This window comes from Triturus cristatus, chromosome 6, assembly GCF_964204655.1.
Source record: "Triturus cristatus chromosome 6, aTriCri1.1, whole genome shotgun sequence".
Taxonomy (NCBI): Eukaryota; Metazoa; Chordata; class Amphibia; order Caudata; family Salamandridae; genus Triturus; species Triturus cristatus.
In genome coordinates, this window is record NC_140589.1 from 1,211,131,790 (window position 1) to 1,211,149,467 (window position 17,678).

The following is a 17,678-nucleotide window of genomic DNA, read 5'->3' on the forward strand; positions in this document are numbered from 1 at the left end:
GACAGCCACATCAACTACTCAAGCATAAATGTGCACCTCGCTGCTGTCGTAGCATACACCAGGGGTAAAGCAGTATGCAAAAGCTTCTCCATCAGACCCGTCATAAAACGATTCCTAGAAGGATCAGAAAGAAATTCCCCACCCCAGAACAGCACCAGTGCCCATGTGGAGTCTAAATACAGTGCTCATGCAACTAATGACAAAACCATTTGAGCCCATGCATAATGCAGAACTCAAGCACATCGCCTTAAAGACAGCATTTCTCATTGCTATAACACCCTTACAGAGAGTAAGCGAGTTACAAGCATTAACTATACACGAACCATACATGCAAATACACAAGGACAAGGTAATTCTAAAGACAAACTCACAGTTCCCACCAAAGGTGGTATTTAGACTAAAATATCCTCCTCCCGGTATTCTTCAAAAACCCAAAGACTAAGGGAGAAAGAAGCCTCCATACCCTGGATGTAAGGAGGGCACTACTTTACTACTTACAAAAAGCAGAACAGATGAGAAAATCCAAACAGTTGTTTGTGGCCTACGCACACACCAACACAGGATCGCCTGTCAGAAAGGCAACAATCTCAAGATGGATAGTCCAAGCTATCCAAATATACTATGCCACCGCTAATAAGGAATTAACAACACAGCCAACACCTAACTTCAAAAGAAAGAAGGAAGCAACCCTGCCATTTATGGCCCATTTGACCATGGACACTATATGTGCAGCAGCTACATGGGCATCACCACACACGTTCACAAAACATTACTGTGTGGACATACAAAGGAATAAGGAAGCACAAATAGGACAGAAAGTCCTCCAACACCTGTTCGCAAGGTCTTCCTCTTACCACAGCATCCCCAAAAAGGAAAAACTGCCACGTAATCCGATGCACAGCATGTGAATCTAAAAAAGGATTCACGCTGCAAAACGAAATGCTTACTTACCAGTAGGAGTAGTTTTGCAGCTTGAAGAATTTTCTGGATTCACATCCGACCCACCCGACCTCCCCTGCGAGGGAAACAGACAGATGGGGGAAGCGCTTTACAGTAATTATCTAGATAACCATCGACAGACTTCTAACTAAGAACACACAGAAAAAGAATCCGAAGATGGCTACTCCACGCAACGACCTCCAGGGCACCATCTGACAACACACAGGAGACGTACCTGGCACCAAATAGTGGTCGACAGCGCCTAAAAACAAGGAAAAAGAACAACAAAAACAAACCAGGACTATCCCGGACCCAACCACTAGATTGTGGAATAATGCACAGCATGTGAATCCAGAAAATTCTTTAAGCTGCAAAACTACTCCTACTGGTAAGTAACCGTTTTATTTCTGGGCTTAGGGAGCAAAAGCTCCCACCCCAAGGGTCCAGAAAGATGTCTCGTAGTGGCAGGCTCGTGTGTACCAGTCCAGAAACCCACCAGAGGATGGTCGTTTTTTAGGGGGCATCTCTAAGATGCCCTCTGAGTGCATTTTTCATTAAATCCTACACTGGCATCAGTGTGGGTTTAATGTACTGAGAAGTTGGATACCAAACTTCCCAGTTTTCAGTAAGTCATTAACCGTGCTCAATACTGTCTCGGCACCTCGGACAGGGCCCCTTTGGCTGAGGCCCAAGTGTGCAAGGCCAAGGATACGCAGCTGCAGCTTTCAGAGCGTCTGAGGCCTGAAACCTCTTTTCGGCTCTGGCTGAGCCACAATAATGGGCTTCATGAAAATGCGGGAAAACATGATGCAAAACGTGTAGGCCTCAGTGCAGATTTGTCGTTTCTCTCATGGGAGACTGGATGATGGCAGGCCACGTTATAGCATAAGCATCATGGTTGATAGGTTGATAGGCCATGGAGGGAGAATGCATGTCATACATGCATGTGCATAAAAATCCGTTGGGAGGGGCACATGGGGGACACATAGGCCTCATAATTTTTATTTCCTCAGTGCTGTGGAGTTTGTAATGACAGCCTCTCAGCACCATATACTCTTAATGGCGTTACTGCACTTACAATGTCTAAGAATTGACTAGACACTGTAGGGGTAAAGGGCTCATGCACATGTACCCTTACCATTGGTATATTGCACCCAGCTAGAGGGGTGGCTGAACTATGCCAGGGCAGTGGGTTGTAGGCATGGCACACAGGGATGTGTGCAATGTCGACTCTTCAGTTTTTTCTGCACCAAAACACGCAGCCTGCAATGGCAGTGTGTGTGTGTGTGTGTGTGTGTGTGTGCGTGTGTGTGTGTGTGTGTGTGTGTGTGTGTAAAGTTAAAGGGCTTCAACAGGTGGCACAATAAGTGCTACAGCCCTTAGAGGCCTTCCCTGGCCACAGTGCCCTTGGTACCCACGGCACCTTTTGCAAGGGCCAGAATGGTGCCAATTGGGGATACAAGGTACAGTTTTGGGAAAGAACACAGGCCCTGGGAACCTGATTGGCAGGGACACAGGGCACATAAAATCAAAGTGCATCAGTAGTCTAGCAAAAAGTGGGGTGGTTACTGTAGGAAGGTGGAATCTGACTGCATGGTTAACCCCACTTTTTTTCCTGGTGTTTTGCTGGTTTTCGACTTAGTCTGACTGGGATTCTGATAATCAGGACCCCAGTCAATCTTCTTTTTCCTCTTAAATTATTATTGCATGTTCTTTAGGTACACTCCAGATTGGTTTCTGGGGTAACCTTATAAGTCCCTAGTATATGGTATACTATGTACCCAGGGCATAGGTACCCCTGAGGCCTCTCAGGGGCTGCAGCATGTGTTATGCCACCACTGGAGACCATTCAAAATGACACCATAGGTCTGCTACAGCAGCCTGTGTAAGGTGGTGCATGCACCCCTTACTTAGATATAGGTTCACTATATCTACTCCATATCACTGCACATATAAACCTATCAGTTACTCCTATGGCAGGCCTTATCAATCCTAAAGGCAGGGTGCTGGCTTTTATGTGAGAGGGTGCTCCTGCATGAGCAGAGTCCCTCTGCAGCCTTCAGAACCTCTATTCCGGGGTTGTTTGTGATGCAGCCAACCATATACTCTTAAGTGCATTATAACCTCGCAGTAAATGCTAACTTTAAAACGGATGCATGGAAACATGTCATGTTTGGTGTCAAACACCTTGGAATCATACCTCCACACCATTAACTTGTGTGGGAGGTATGATTCCACCCTCCTAAAGGGACATATGCGACACACCGGTACACCCGGTACCAGCTTTCTCGACCCTGGCATCACAAAATGGATGCTGCCAGCCACAGACACGAGTCTGCCCTCCTGCTGCTGGACGAAACTCCGGCAGGGGAAGGCTGGACAATAGGATTCCTGTCACAGGGAGATGTGACCACCTCCAGACAGGCTTTAATGTATTGGGGCTGGGTGGGTGCACTCTGAGAGTGCTTTGATGTCTGCACTGGGGGCACATTTGGTGTCCCTGTGCATAGTCCAGTTCAAACCGTTTGCAGGAGCCATTTGCTCCTGCTCTGGCGTGAAACTGGACAAAGGACATGGGTGTAGCCACCCCTTTGTCCTGACCCTCCCATAGGTGGGTCCCCAGAGTTTATCCCACCACTTCCTTGGGTACAAAGTAGGAACCCCTGACTACAGGACTTTAGATTTACCTGGACGAAACTCTGCTACAGAAACCAAGTACTTCAACTATCTACACTACATTGGATGACTGAAGAATCTCCCTTGGAGTAAAGGAGTTACTCCCCTGCAAGGCAGGCACCTTAAACGCATCTGACCGGTTTGCATCTCCTGAGCTCCTGAGGACTCCGAAGATTTCTGCAACACAGGAGGTGGGTTCCCAAGTGTCCCTGAGGTCGACTAGTGCTCTCAGCAATCCTGAGACCCGCAGCCCTCGTGGGGACCGTGCAACCTGCTCTCCTGGGATAGGTAACATGGGTACCTCGGTACTCTCAAGGGTGCTGTCCTTAGAACCTTCTATCTTCCAAAGGGTTTGCTTGCAGTCCTCTCCTAAGTGTCCTTAATCTTTAAAATTCCAACAGCGACTTTCCCATGGAGTTGTACGGAGCTCGCATCTGTGTTCTCGCACTGCACCAGTCCTCCGTGGGTCCCCTGTGTCACTACCTTGGGTGGTTCCTTGGGGTCCCAGCGATTCTACGTGCTCTAGGCACTGTGTCTAGTCAAGTCGTGGTTGTTATACCACTTTCTTAGTATATCGTTGGGTCTCCCCCTGGACCCCGCTGTGTATTGTGCTATTTACTGTTGTTCTAGTGCTTTAATATTGTGTGCCTTGTTCTCTAATCTCATAAAGAGGTTAGTAGAGAGTGTTTAGTAATAAATACATATATTTTATATATACCTTGTGTGGTTCTCATTTCATTTGGTCATTCAGGAGGTTATAATTTGGTAAACCAAGCTGCTTTATATTCCTTCGAGACTTAGCCTGATGGCTGCTCTCCATAGCTACCTCTAGGATAGCTTTCAATAAAGGTTGTCTTTAACCTAATCATCAATAAGGGTCGTTTGGACTCGTGCAATGTGCCCACTTTAACTAGTGGACAGCGTATACCAGGCCAACTTCTCACAGTTACTGCAACTGAAACCCAGCTTCCTACAGAGATGCTACCAACCTAGGGGTGGACACTCCAGTCACGTAGGCGTGGGCTGACCACTTCTCTGTAGATTTCTACTTGGACATTCAGGAGCCTAAGGAAACCCTCTGTCAGACCATGAAACTAACGAGACCCTGGAGGAAGGTAGTCCACCCACCTTTCTCCTTGCCTTTTCTCCTCCAACCATATCACACTAAAAGCCTATGAAGACTCTCTTATAAAGTCTTAAGACACCATTGCCCAGCTAAAAAGATAAAAAATGAAAAGGGAAAACCCTCCCGCCCCCTGGTACTCTGAATCTCTTAAAAAGGAGAAGTCCGCAGTTCGGAAATTAGAAGGTAAACGGAGGTAATCCAAATCAGAGGAGGGTAGACTTGCCTGCAAAATAGCTCTAAAGAAATATCTAAAATATTGTAACATTGCTAGAAGAACTCACATAGCTGAGAGAATCAATTCTACAAAAAACTCTTCCAAAGAGCTCTTTAAAATCCTTAAGGAACTCACAAGCCCAACAGCGCAATCCTATAATATCCACTTCTCAATCACATTGTGATAATCTTGCTGTACACTTTGAACAAAAAAATAACAATAGTTACAATTCTTTCGCAAATAACACAATACCTATGACTCAGGAATCTCAGTAAGTCAAGATTAACTCTCAGGTTTCCACCCTTGAATTTTTCAATCCCGTTACAGAGGATCAAATACTGGCCTGAACAAATAGAAACTGGTTCCCTGTCAGACCTTGCCCCCCTCATGTGATTGCCTATTTTGCTTACTTCAATCACAGACCTATGCAACCTTTCCTTACAGTCAGCCACCATTACACTTAAATGGAAGACAGCACGCATCAAAACCCTTCTTAGAAAACCCACGGCAGACTTCCTAGACATGTTAAATTATAGACCAATATCCCTACCTCCTTTGTATCCAAAATCTTTGAGTCTCTAGTTAATCATCAACTAGTGTCCTACCTTGAGTCTAATCACCTTCTGGACTCCTCTCGGTCAGGCTTCCGTGCATCTCATAGCACAGAACCAGCCTTAATAGAGGTCACTGATACCATCAAACTGGCCTTAGACCATGGATCCTCAGCTATGCTGGTTCTCGTTGATCTATCAGCGGCATTTGATTCCATCTCCCTTGAAATCTTAGTGCAAAGACTGGGGAGATTAGTATCACTAGAAAGCCTTCGAATGGATGGAAAACTTTCTGTCTGAACGCACCCATTCTGTTCAGTTGGGCAACTACTCATCTAAACTTATGGTCTTAGACAAAGGAGGGCCTTAAGGTTCAATCCTGAGCCCACTCTTTTCAATGTTTATGTGGCTCACCTAGCAAAACTCATCAGGTTATGTGGCTTTGAAACCATCTCATATGCGGATGACACACAACTCGTCATTACTATGGATCTTAACTCGACTCTTATCAAATTTAAAATCAAGGGTTGTTTGTTAAAAATTGCCTCATGGATGACTGTAAACTTTTTACACCTTAACACGAATAAAACGGAGATCCTTCTATTCGGAAAAGCCCACTCAGCTGGGTCGGAAGAATTGTGGCCATCAGAGCTGGGTTTACCGCCTACACCAAAAACATATGTAAATCACCTAGGAGTTCTCTTATATGATAATCTCTACATGAGTGAGCACGTTAAAAGCATTTCCAGAACCTGTTTTGGCCTCATGCGAATGCTTAAGAAAGTGTTTTAGTGGACCCCTCTACTGGCCAGGAAAACTCTAGTCTAAGCCTGATAATAAATTGCATCGTTTACTGAAATGCCTTATTGGTGGGAATAAATGAAAGCCTCCTTGCTAGGTTCCAGGTGGTGCAGAACACAGCTGCATGCCTTATCTTGAATCTCCCTCCTCGCTCTCCATCGGAACCCACGTTGCGCTCCCTCCATTGGCCACTGATTAAAAAACGTGCTCTTTTCAAACTTCTTTGTCTAATCTGCAAAACTCTGCACAGAAACGGATCATGTTACCTCAAAAACAAATTACAGATGTATATTCCTGCCCATCAGCTTAGATCCAGTGATCTACTATTATTACACCCCAAACATATCCGAACGGCCAGTTTTGGGAGCCGCTCCTTTTCATTCCTGGCCCCGCATCACTGGAACCAGCTGCCTATGTCGATCCGCCCCTGTCCTGGTCTCACTCTCTTTAAAAAACGTCTGAAAACTGGAACCTTGCCATTGTACGGTGTAATGTTCCCTGCTGCCTTGGTGCTTAGAGATCCCCTCTGGGATTATTTGTGCGCCCAATAAATAAATAAATAAATAAATCAGTATTTTGTGGTTGACTAGAATCAGATAAGCTATTGGTACAAGAAAGAAATTCACCGAAAGACCAATTTTCCATCATCCCATATAAACAGGATGACCACCCCTTGCGTCAAGCATAGAAGCAGAGCAGAAAGTGACTAAGAAAATTAACCATTTTTTGAATGAGTCCACTTTTTGAAGCGGGCCACCCAGCTTGGTTCTTGTGCTAAAATATATGATGGCAATCAAGGTAAAGGAAAAATATGGCCACAAAATAATAAACAGTAATTTGATAGAATAAGTATGTATAACTGCTAAATTTAAGTAATGTAGATGTTTGTGTCCAATTAATAGTTGAATTAAAAGAAAAAAGAATGTTAGGCATATTTAGTGACATATAACATTTAAAATACACTATGACTTCTCGGCTTATAAGAATATGGATCTACCAATGCTGTCGTAGATCTTAGAATGTTCGATATGATGAGTTTTCAGATGCATTAGAGTACAGAAATGTTTGACTAAAGTCCTTTTTTCCTTACAATTGGCAGGTTACGAGATGACATGACCGTCTGCGTGGCAGATTTCGGCTTGTCTAAGAAGATTTACAGTGGGGACTATTACCGGCAGGGACGGATAGCGAAGATGCCTGTGAAATGGATCGCCATTGAAAGCCTGGCAGATCGCATCTACACAGTCAAAAGTGATGTGGTATGTAAACAGGACTATTGATATCCTGGGCCAGTCAAAGGTATTGTAGTCAACTTAGTTGGCATTTGTGGTATCCTATTCTAGGATTACTATTGTCACATGTTCATTAGCACTCTTAGAATGCATACTCAACTTGCGAGAAATTATAGACCTTTGTGTGTCAGAAACGTCATTGGTTCTCTCCAAACGGCCAATAAGAATTCCTCTTCTGGTGAGTCATAGACGGGAAAACATCCTTCACAACGCGGGCATTGCATCACAATGCCTTTACATCGTGGGCATTACAACGCAAGTCGTTACAATGACTTGCGCTGGATGGCGCTCTAACATAACGAATAGTATGATTTACTATTCCAACACCTTCCCTACTGTATGTAGACTGGAGTTGGAATAGTAAATCATACTATTCCTAAGTCCAGCGCCCTCCAGCACAAGTCGTTGTAACGACTTGCGTTGTAACAAACGCGATGTAAAGTACCGTGTTGTAAATGTATGCGTGGTAACATCATACATTCGTCATAAACATATCACTGAACACTGATTTTCAGTGAGGCTTACTGCTGCACAGAGGCCTGCATGTGTGACTGAAGTACTTTGTATTGCATGTCATCAAGGACAGAACAGTAAAGCTGGCAACTTTTATGTTTGATCCTCAGCAAACAAACCAGATTATTTTAATGAAGGTTACTCAGAACTCTGAGTGGTGTAAAGTAGCTAGTAGTAAATCACTGCTATTAGATGTAAACCGGCAATGTCCCTTTGTGAAGAAAAAAAGAAAAATCCATGATAAGAATGAAAGTCTTCACAAAAACAGTGTGAAAACTATTCATATAAATATAAAGTAAAGTAATTTCTACAGTTCTGGGATGCTGACCTCTTGAATGCTGAAGCACTTCAACTTTTGAATGGAGATCCAATCAGGGCTGCCGAATGATTCCAAAGTGGATCACACAGGTAATGAAGGACACATGGCACAAAATGGTAGTTTGGGCTTTCAGTGGTCATTGGACCATGTCTCGACCATGCAATACAATTATTTCAAATGGCTACTAAAACGCCTACAAATTCGAAAAGGATACACATTTATGTAGATGTTGAAAATAGTTTTTGTTCCTGAAAAAAGTAATTCCATCTATACTTTTTTGTGTTCTTTTAAAACAGGGCCATAGAACAGAGCAGTAAGTTGCATGGGTCTGTAGTGTGGCATGCAGCTGTTATTGCAGCATCATTTTAACTCAGTTTGCAGCTACAAAGGGAGCTGAACCCTCTCCTATGACTCATGGAACTAGCTGTTTCTCATGAATGAGCGCATTCAACTGCCTTAGCATGTGGTGTTACAGAGAGTTTAGCAGGAGTGTGCTGGGAGCTTTAAGTCAAAAACCCAATATTTTGACAGATTTACTGATGTAAAGCATTGTGTGCCGTTGTATCAATTCTTTCTACAATCAGATTACAAATGGGCTGGAATGATATGGGGTATTTACCACACCCTGTAAATATCATTACCCCACAGTGAGCGATGTACTGAGTCCAGTATATGACTCCTATTCGTAGTATTTCCAAAATGAGGAATTGCATGCAAAACAGGTGTGTTCTGCACCACATTTCTCATGTATTGGAATATACCAAACATTCCCCTCCCCATAAATTTCAACAAGTTTGACCAGACAAAATGTCCTTGGAGAAAACCGAAAAGTGAGAAGTGTTTTCCACCCAATTTATAATTCCAATCTCTGTGCAAATGCGGTTTTGCACTGGGATCATGGTAGGGCCTCTAGGTAGAATTGTAACCTCTTTGTTTTCTTTAATATGTTGAGAATTGCTAGCAAAGTCTGTTGTCATAATGTCATGTTTACCAGGTTTGTAATACGGCATTGAAAATAAAGCCAAAAATTAACTTATAGGGTAATGTGATAATGCTGCTTTCTACCAAGGGTGCCTATTGAACTTTATGCCTACAACAGGCGGTGTGGATAGAAATAGCGTCTGAGAGATTCTGGGGAAGGGGTTGTCCTCAATTGTTGAGGGTCACTTGAAAATGTGTTACCCTTAGCAGATTGTTTTCTAACCACCCCCTGCTTCATTGTTTACAGTGGGCATTTGGAGTTACAATGTGGGAAATTATAACCAGAGGGATGACGCCTTACCCTGGTGTGCAAAACCATGAAATGTATGACTACCTCCTTCTGGGACATCGGCTGAAACAGCCTACTGACTGTCTAGATGAGCTGTGAGTATTGTCTGTTGCATCCCTTGTGATTTCTTGTGTCACAGGTGACTCTGTAAGGCAGCCAGGCTGTACAAATGTGGTATCTATTTCCTTTAAGAAATAAAATGTTTATGGAAATGATTCCATTGACAACATGATTTTACAAAAGGGATTTGTAACTTAACAAGGAGCTTACAAATGAGAAATTACTTTATTATTTGAAAATTTAGAGGTGGACGCAAAAGAGTTCGGGTACAAGACTTTATAAATGGTGAGTCCTGTGATAAACTATTGGCTACAAACAAGTGTGCCATTATAACAGGCAACAGACATTTTGTATGGAAGATGCAAGATATGAGGTAGAAGGACTCGATCTTAGGATATGCCACTTCATTGTGAGGGACATTGTCAAAGGCGCTTTATTGCAGAAAGTAAACCCCCTTTGAACCACTTCGTTATGGACCTTCTGCTCGCCCTTTGGTTGGTATTTGTTTGGGACATATGTGGGTGAAGGTAGCCCATCTAAAGACAAATAACTTATTGAAACTACTTTAAATCATATGGCACAATGTTGCTCTGTTTGTCCCAAATCGAACATGCATATTACTGGAGGGCCCTAATTAGAATCCTGCTAGCGTTTACCATTCGTCGGTCAAATTAGATGATGTGGTTCATCAACTTTTTTCCCCATCTAGGAATCCAGTACTGCTTCAATTCCAGAAGATCTTATTCTAGGCAAATCCCTCATAGGGATTTCACTGTTTTTTGGTCAGCAAAAAGTCACAGAACACATCATGAACGTAAACAAAAACGTGTGCTCTGCACTCCTACTCCTGAAAAACAAACCAGAACAATCCAAATTATAAGAGTCACAGAGCTTTATAAGTCAATTTAATTTAATTTATTTTCATATTTTAGTACATCCTACAAAAACAGATACTATAGTTCAATCGTTCAAATTCATAATTACATAAGAATCTATATGTAGATATAATATTAGATTGTCCAGGTGAGTATCACAAAATACAATCTTTGAGGTTCGATTTATACAGCCTATTTTAGCAAATCCCACATAAAGATATGGTAATGTATGGCATTTAGTATTCTTTTTTTTTTTAAATACTTTTTTCATTCAATTTTAATCAACAACAACTGAGCAGTTGTACACAGCTTTAAACATATCACCCTCCAGTTATATCCATATGGTGGCAGAGTCCATTGACATATCAATCATTCATTTTTATCTACAAGAAAATGTGGAAGTAAGCACATGCCATATATTGAACATATATGAACCGAACATCGTACATGATTACAGTATAACACAGTTCTTATCTTTGCATTTCGCTAATACTATCAGAGGTGTCATTCTGGCCATTTCCATTTCCCATTGGGTTAAGAAGCTCCCTGCATAATTCTCTCCAGAGTGCAATGTCCTCAGCTAGTTTTTCATCCTTTCTACAGGCTCCCATGTGAAATTATGGTGCAAGAGACCACTCCCCCACATCCCTTATCCAGCTTTCTAATGTTGGGGTAGGGTGCTCATCCAGCAAATAGCTACCATACGTTTGGCCAGTACCAAGGCTAATTGTAGCAATTGATAAGCCATTTTTTGTTTCGTGGGTTTCGGTGTCGGCCCCAAGAGGTAATGCTCTGGGGTAACCTCCATTCGGATACTCACCCCCTCGCGTACCTTTGCTACCACAATAATCCAATACTGCTGCACCTCCGAACAATCCCATGCTAGATGCAGAAACACTGTTTGGGCCCTGTTGCATCTAGGGCATTCATGGGGAAGGGTCGGATATATTCGATGAAGCCTCACGGGGGTTAAGTACACCCACTGCAGGAAGTTGTAATGCAACCGTTTTAGGCAATAATTTACATGTAAATTTATATGCCCTCGCCCAGCTTTTTTCTGGCAATGGTGACTGTAAATCCTCGTTCCAAGCATCCCATGCCTTAAAGGCTTGAGACCCCGAGTCTGCCCTCATAGCTTTATATAGCAGTGAAACCAACTTGCGCCCGCTATCGCATGCAAGCACCACATCCAGAGTCTCGGTCACCTGAGGCATATTTGGATACGTAGGCTATGTAACCCTGACCAGCTCCATCAAGCCTACATATTGTATATACTGCCCCTGCCCTCTTACGCCTGTTCAAATGTGAGAAAGGTGCCATTTACTTACAAATCCATAAAGACCAGGCATTCGCCCTCCCTCCAAACCTGGAAGGACAAATTCTCAGCCATTTTATGCACTGGGGCCAATTGCCAGATGTTTAACTCCCGGTAAAATGGTGCGTGCCCGAACATCCGTTCCATGAACATTTGCCATATGAATGCCGTTTGTTTAACGACGTATGGCACATTTGTACTTGCACCTGCCCCCTCCATCAATATCATAGGTAGGTTCTCTGGCTGCACGTGGCTGCTGAGTAGGCACTTCTCCCAGTTATCTCCCCCATCAAACCACCGTGTTGAAGGTGTGCTGCATGATAGTATAGGTCCAACCTGGCTGCCTGCAGCGCCCCTCCTCATAACGCTTCGAGCGGACCTGCAGTGCTACTCTGCTATGTTACCCCTGCCCAGAAAAGGTATAACAAGATTGGTTTCAATTGTCTAAATACCGACATGGGGATATTGCACAGCGAGTTTTGCAGGGCATAAAGGCATCGAGGCAGTACCACCATTTTTGCCACAGCTATTCTGCCCATTAAGGACAGCGGCAGAGTGTTCCAGAATACTACTGAATGCTTCAGGGACTCAAGTACCTTGTTCATATTCAGTTGAAGCATTTGTGGTTCCCCGTGTGCTACCTGTATTCCCAGATACCAGAAGTGGCCCGTCTTCCATCTCAATCCTAAACTGGGCAATTCCTCTGTGTTATGATCTTTCAGCCCTGCTATCGAGAACACCGAAGACTTTTGCCTGTAAAGGCACATTCCTGAATATACTGCGAAGTGATCTAAAAGCTGCAGAACCTAAAAACATGGTTGTTCCCTGAGGAATACCTCTTTCTCGATGTCTCCTTTGGACTGGAGCCCTGATACCTCCGGGTAATTGTGTGCACTAAATAAATCTTTTTAACATAACATATTCTTTACTGTCCAGAGTAGTCCCATCATACAGACCATTTCCTCAAGTAATTCCTTGTTAGCCACCGAGGATCTCATGTTGAAGTTAAGTACAATTGGAGAGTGAAAAAATGTCAGCGTTGTCTGAAAAGAGGCAGGATAGGGAAAATTCATTTTTACAAATATCTTGATATTAAACACACACCATGAAAAGATGGATGTATATTTACCTCCAGGCACCTAGTATCTATTTTAGTTGTCCAAAAAAGGAACTCCATTAACAAAACACACTCCATGAAAAGATGGATGTATATTTGTAATGCATGTGCCTCCAGGCACCTAGTATCTTTTTCAGCTAGGGTATGATTTATCTCTTCTTTATCCAAGTTAGAGCATATAATGAACATGGCTGGAACACCTATCACTCCACAATAGAGGTCATGGTGACAACACGGGCAACTCTGGAAACATAGTGCAAGGATTACTCCATCGGGGCTTCATCATGGGTACATCTTGCCAGTAGCCATGCTATCTTCAACTTCCAAAATTGATCCATGATTATCTTTTATGACAGTTTGGGAATAGGAGAAAGCTAGATTCTAGATGGTGCTACTGTCATGCTCACTGTGGTGGCTTTAGCCCAAATGTCTCTTCTGTTGCCGATATCCACTGTCCATGCTGACTGAGCATTGGCTCACTGACCATGTACTTGCTGGGTTCACTGCTATAAAGTCCCTCAGTGGTCAGCATTGTTCTTTCTTGTCTTCGGCATATACATATGACCTTTGGCAGGAACTATAAATCATTTTCATGTAGATATTCAGAAGAAAGTGTGTAACTCCTAAATGGGAGGTAAAAAGTGTGAAAGTACATGCTCACCAAATACAAGTATTGCCATTTTCAATTTTCTGTTCCACAACTTAGAAACAAAAACAATTATTTGTTAGCACTATTGCATTATTTACAAGTTTAGAAATAGTAGGAAGTGAGCCGTAGCATAATTTGGAAAGTTAATTTGGCTGTTGTGGTTCCTACAAGGGGGATTCCTGTTTGGAATGGAACTTTACTTAAATCACAGTTCCTGTTTAACAGTGCCAAATATGGAGCTGTCACACTAAGCAAAAGTGCAAACCTCTCCATCTAAAACCATATACAAAGTCCCACAAACAGTATTTTTAAAGGGGCTGCTTTATGAGTTATAATGTTATGCTATAACACGTGTATTTGTAAAACCCACATATCACCCAAGGGTATCAAGGCACTGAATAACAGATGTTTATTGTTACCCAACGGTACTCATTTTATCGACCTCAGATGGATAAAAGGCTGAGTGGACCCACTAGGATTTTGAACCTGTGACTATGAGGTTGAGCACAGGCCCCTACAGGGGACGCATTAGTTCACAAAGCCACCAGACTCAACATACTTAAATTGGCCTATGAAAGCCTAAGACAGTAGATACCTGTGGTATTTCTTGCGCCAGAATGTGGGAAGGAAAAGTAACTCGAGTCAGGCTTCTAGATAAAGTTTTGAAATTGGGTGTACCTTAATTCCGTCTTTTGGAATTTAAGTATAAAATGAATTCTTATGCTATCAAATTTATTTTAATTTTAGGGGAGTATTTTCAAGCAGGAAAACATTATATTCTAAACCATGATTATGCTTTCAATTTTGGCCCATGCTCTGTTTGTATGTGGAAAATCACTTAAGTGAAAAGATGCACTTTTCACCATAAAGCTTCTTTTCGATCAGACAGCAGCAACTGTAGATTTTCAATGAGGTGACACTAACCTAACAATAAGGATCAGGTGTATCTTCAGACTAAATATTTTTTTAACACTTTATTTAGGCTAAGAATTCAGTGCAGATCAAATTAGCATTCTGCCATTAATAAAATAAGGTCATGATCGAGCATCAGTCAGCAATTACAAAATGGAGGACGTCCTGGTAAATTAAGCATATCTAGATAATCAATTTAGAACTGCCAGCCAATAATCTCTTAATCCCGTAGTGTAGTATTGGCATTATCCTCATCACTTTCTGATATCGACAATTCCCTCAATTGCCTGCGTAATACCCAGGACCCAGGATGTTTTAAGCGTCTCCTTAAAACCTATCTGTTTCCATAAACTCCTCCTGCTCTTTACTTTGGCTCTCCCCCCCCCCTTGGGTTCGCGCTGGGACACTCTTCGGAGTAACTATTGTGCGTTATAAAAATATTTAACATAACATAACATTAAGATTCTCTGGCATTGTTCTCTGGCTGTCAGATGTTATGGAATACAGCCTTACAATTATATTCCAAAGGAAAGATCCTCAGCATTGGAGGCGCCACACACGTCATGTTCAATTCCTTTATTGTTTGCAAGACCGCATGGCAAACAACTTCACTTTCAAAGCTGAATATGCCTCTTAATCCACCATATGCGTTTCGGGCGTTCCTTCGCCCTTGATCACTGGTAAATCTTGTGCGGAGCAGTAGCGGCAAACAATCGCATCGCACTTGAGATAGGTTAATATAACCTGCCAAAGTGGGCATATACACAATATGCATTATCGTCTCAGTAGTTCATTATAACAGGTGTTTTCACAGAGATCTTGTCCCTGCCACCCCATGCCTGAATATCTCTAGAACTCGCCAAGTGCAAAGGTTAAGTGAGTCTGAATTCATCAGAATTTGTTAGGTTGAATAGTTGCGTACATGTTGGTCTGTCAAGAACCTCACCCTCCTAGTAAAGTTCCCCTAATAAGGGTGGACTGATGTGTGTGAATTAATGTAAAACAAAAACTGAGGAACTACATTGGAGGAAACCAAAATATGAAAAGACAATTTTAAGGAAATACAAAAATATCGAAAATTAAAGAAAGCATTTTAAAGAAAAGATAATTTTATGTAAAGATTCAAAATTACGCTAAACATGGGTAGAATTAGAACTATTATGCGGTGTTTGGGTTTAGGGGTGGGTAATGTTTAGGGTAATTGGTTTTTACGGGGCAGGAATAATTGAAGTTGGCACATAGGAAGGGGGTTTAGGGTTCAGAAATGGTGGAGTGAAGAGATGTTGAGGGGCTTTTAGGGATCACGTATGAGTGGTTTAGGTTTATGAGGTGTGTTTAGGTTTTAGTGATGGGTGGAGTGTAAGGGTGTTGAGGGGTTTTACGGTTAATTGATGGGTAAAGTTTAGGGCTGGTGAGAGTTTTTAAGTTTCAATTATGGGTAGCAGCTGGGGTGGTGAACTGTTTTTAGGGTTCAGGATATGGTGGAGTTTAGGGTGGTGAGGGGTTTTATCGATTCAGGGATGGGTGGAGTTTTGATGTAGAAAGGGTTGTTTAGGGTTTAGGGATGAGTAGTTTAGGGTGATGAGGAGTTCTTATGGGTCATGGAGGGCTGGTGTTTAAGGGTGGTGATGGTTTTTAGGGTTCAGAGATGAGTGACGTTTGGGTGTGCTGAGGTGTTTTAAGGGGTATGGTATGGTTGGTTTGGGTTTAGAAAGGGGATTTTAAGGTTTGGGAATTGATGGACTTAGGTGTAGTGAGTGATTTTGTGGTTCAGGGATGGTGAAAGTTTGGGGTGGAAGGGGTTCCAGACTTTAGGGATGACTGTAATTTAGGTGTGGTGAGAGGCTTTAGGAGGCAACAATTGATGTTGTTTAGGGGTTGTGAGGGGTCAGCGATGGATGATGTTTACGGGTGGTGAGGGGTCAGCTCATTAAAAGCATCCAAAGTAATTGTTTGACAATGTAAAAGATATAAATATGAAATAATATGCCCTGAGTAAAGCACCAAAATAAATATCTCCGATAAAAATGTTTCTGAAAGTAAGACCTGCAACCATTGCATTTACAGTTAAAAAAATAAGCATTCAAAAGCCAATTTGGAGCGAATAGAAATTTTGTGAATTGGTTTCTACGAAAAAGTAAATGCCATTCATTCTGAAAATTTCCATTAGATGAAATGGTTTCTCAGTAATGGTATTCCATGAAATCGTTTTTCTATGAAATCACATACAACCAGGTTGGACACCTATAAACCAGCCCTCAAAGCGTTTCTCTTCTAAGCCTAGCTTGAAGTCTTGGTTGTTGACACCTGGGGTCAAGGGGAAGGAAACATTGTGATCCCAAGTGTTGTGTGCGTTTATCCCTGTATTTTTGGATGACCATGAAAATAGAAAGGTGACATCATTCTAACATTATCTTTAGGCTTAATCTACACCACCTGCTTCAAGGACAGAGGTATATGGTCATGTATGAGTATTTCCTAAGGCTTGGTGTTTGGGGGATGGTGCCAATCCAAAGTTGGGCGTAACTGTGATGCATATGTAAACTGCACGATATTCTTAAGTCCTAGAGTCCCTTCTGCTATCTCTTGTGTAATGTTGCATTGGGTATTCTTGGTACTCCATTGTTCCACACAAACACTAGCCATTATGTCTGAATGAAATCTAAACCCTCTGCAGGGGAGTGTTGGTGCTACATATAGTAATCAAGGCAAGAAATTCATTTTTTATACTCCCTATTCTTAGATGGTTTACCGAGATATTTCACTGAAGTTGCTGTCCATGAGAAATCTGATGTAATAAGAGGCTGTTCCAGCAATTTGGAGGGTCTGCAACCCCCATTCCAATTGTTTTTGTATAGTTAATGCAGAACTCTGAAATTGCTTCCAACTGTCGCAACTCCTTCAATACATTTGTCAGTCAGGACATTTTAATAAGCTTAACACATCATCTGCCAACAAAGCTAACTTATACTGGTCTCCACCGATCTCAACCCCCGGTATGTCTAGGTTGCATCACTCTGACAGATCAATGGTCTCATTTTTGCATTGC

The 17,678-nt window shown here is 42.3% G+C and overlaps 1 protein-coding gene across 2 annotated transcripts in view; it reads left to right on the forward strand.

Annotated features, from left to right (window-relative positions):
- Window positions 1–17,678, forward strand: part of MERTK (MER proto-oncogene, tyrosine kinase) — a 374,986-nt gene that overhangs the window by 351,298 nt on the left and 6,010 nt on the right. For both annotated transcript variants that reach the window (XM_085612117.1, XM_085612118.1), the window contains exons 17-18: window positions 7,407–7,566; window positions 9,660–9,796. In XM_085612117.1, the coding sequence (XP_085468243.1) occupies window positions 7,407–7,566; window positions 9,660–9,796 (297 nt within the window). The remainder of the gene's footprint in view (window positions 1–7,406; window positions 7,567–9,659; window positions 9,797–17,678) is intronic.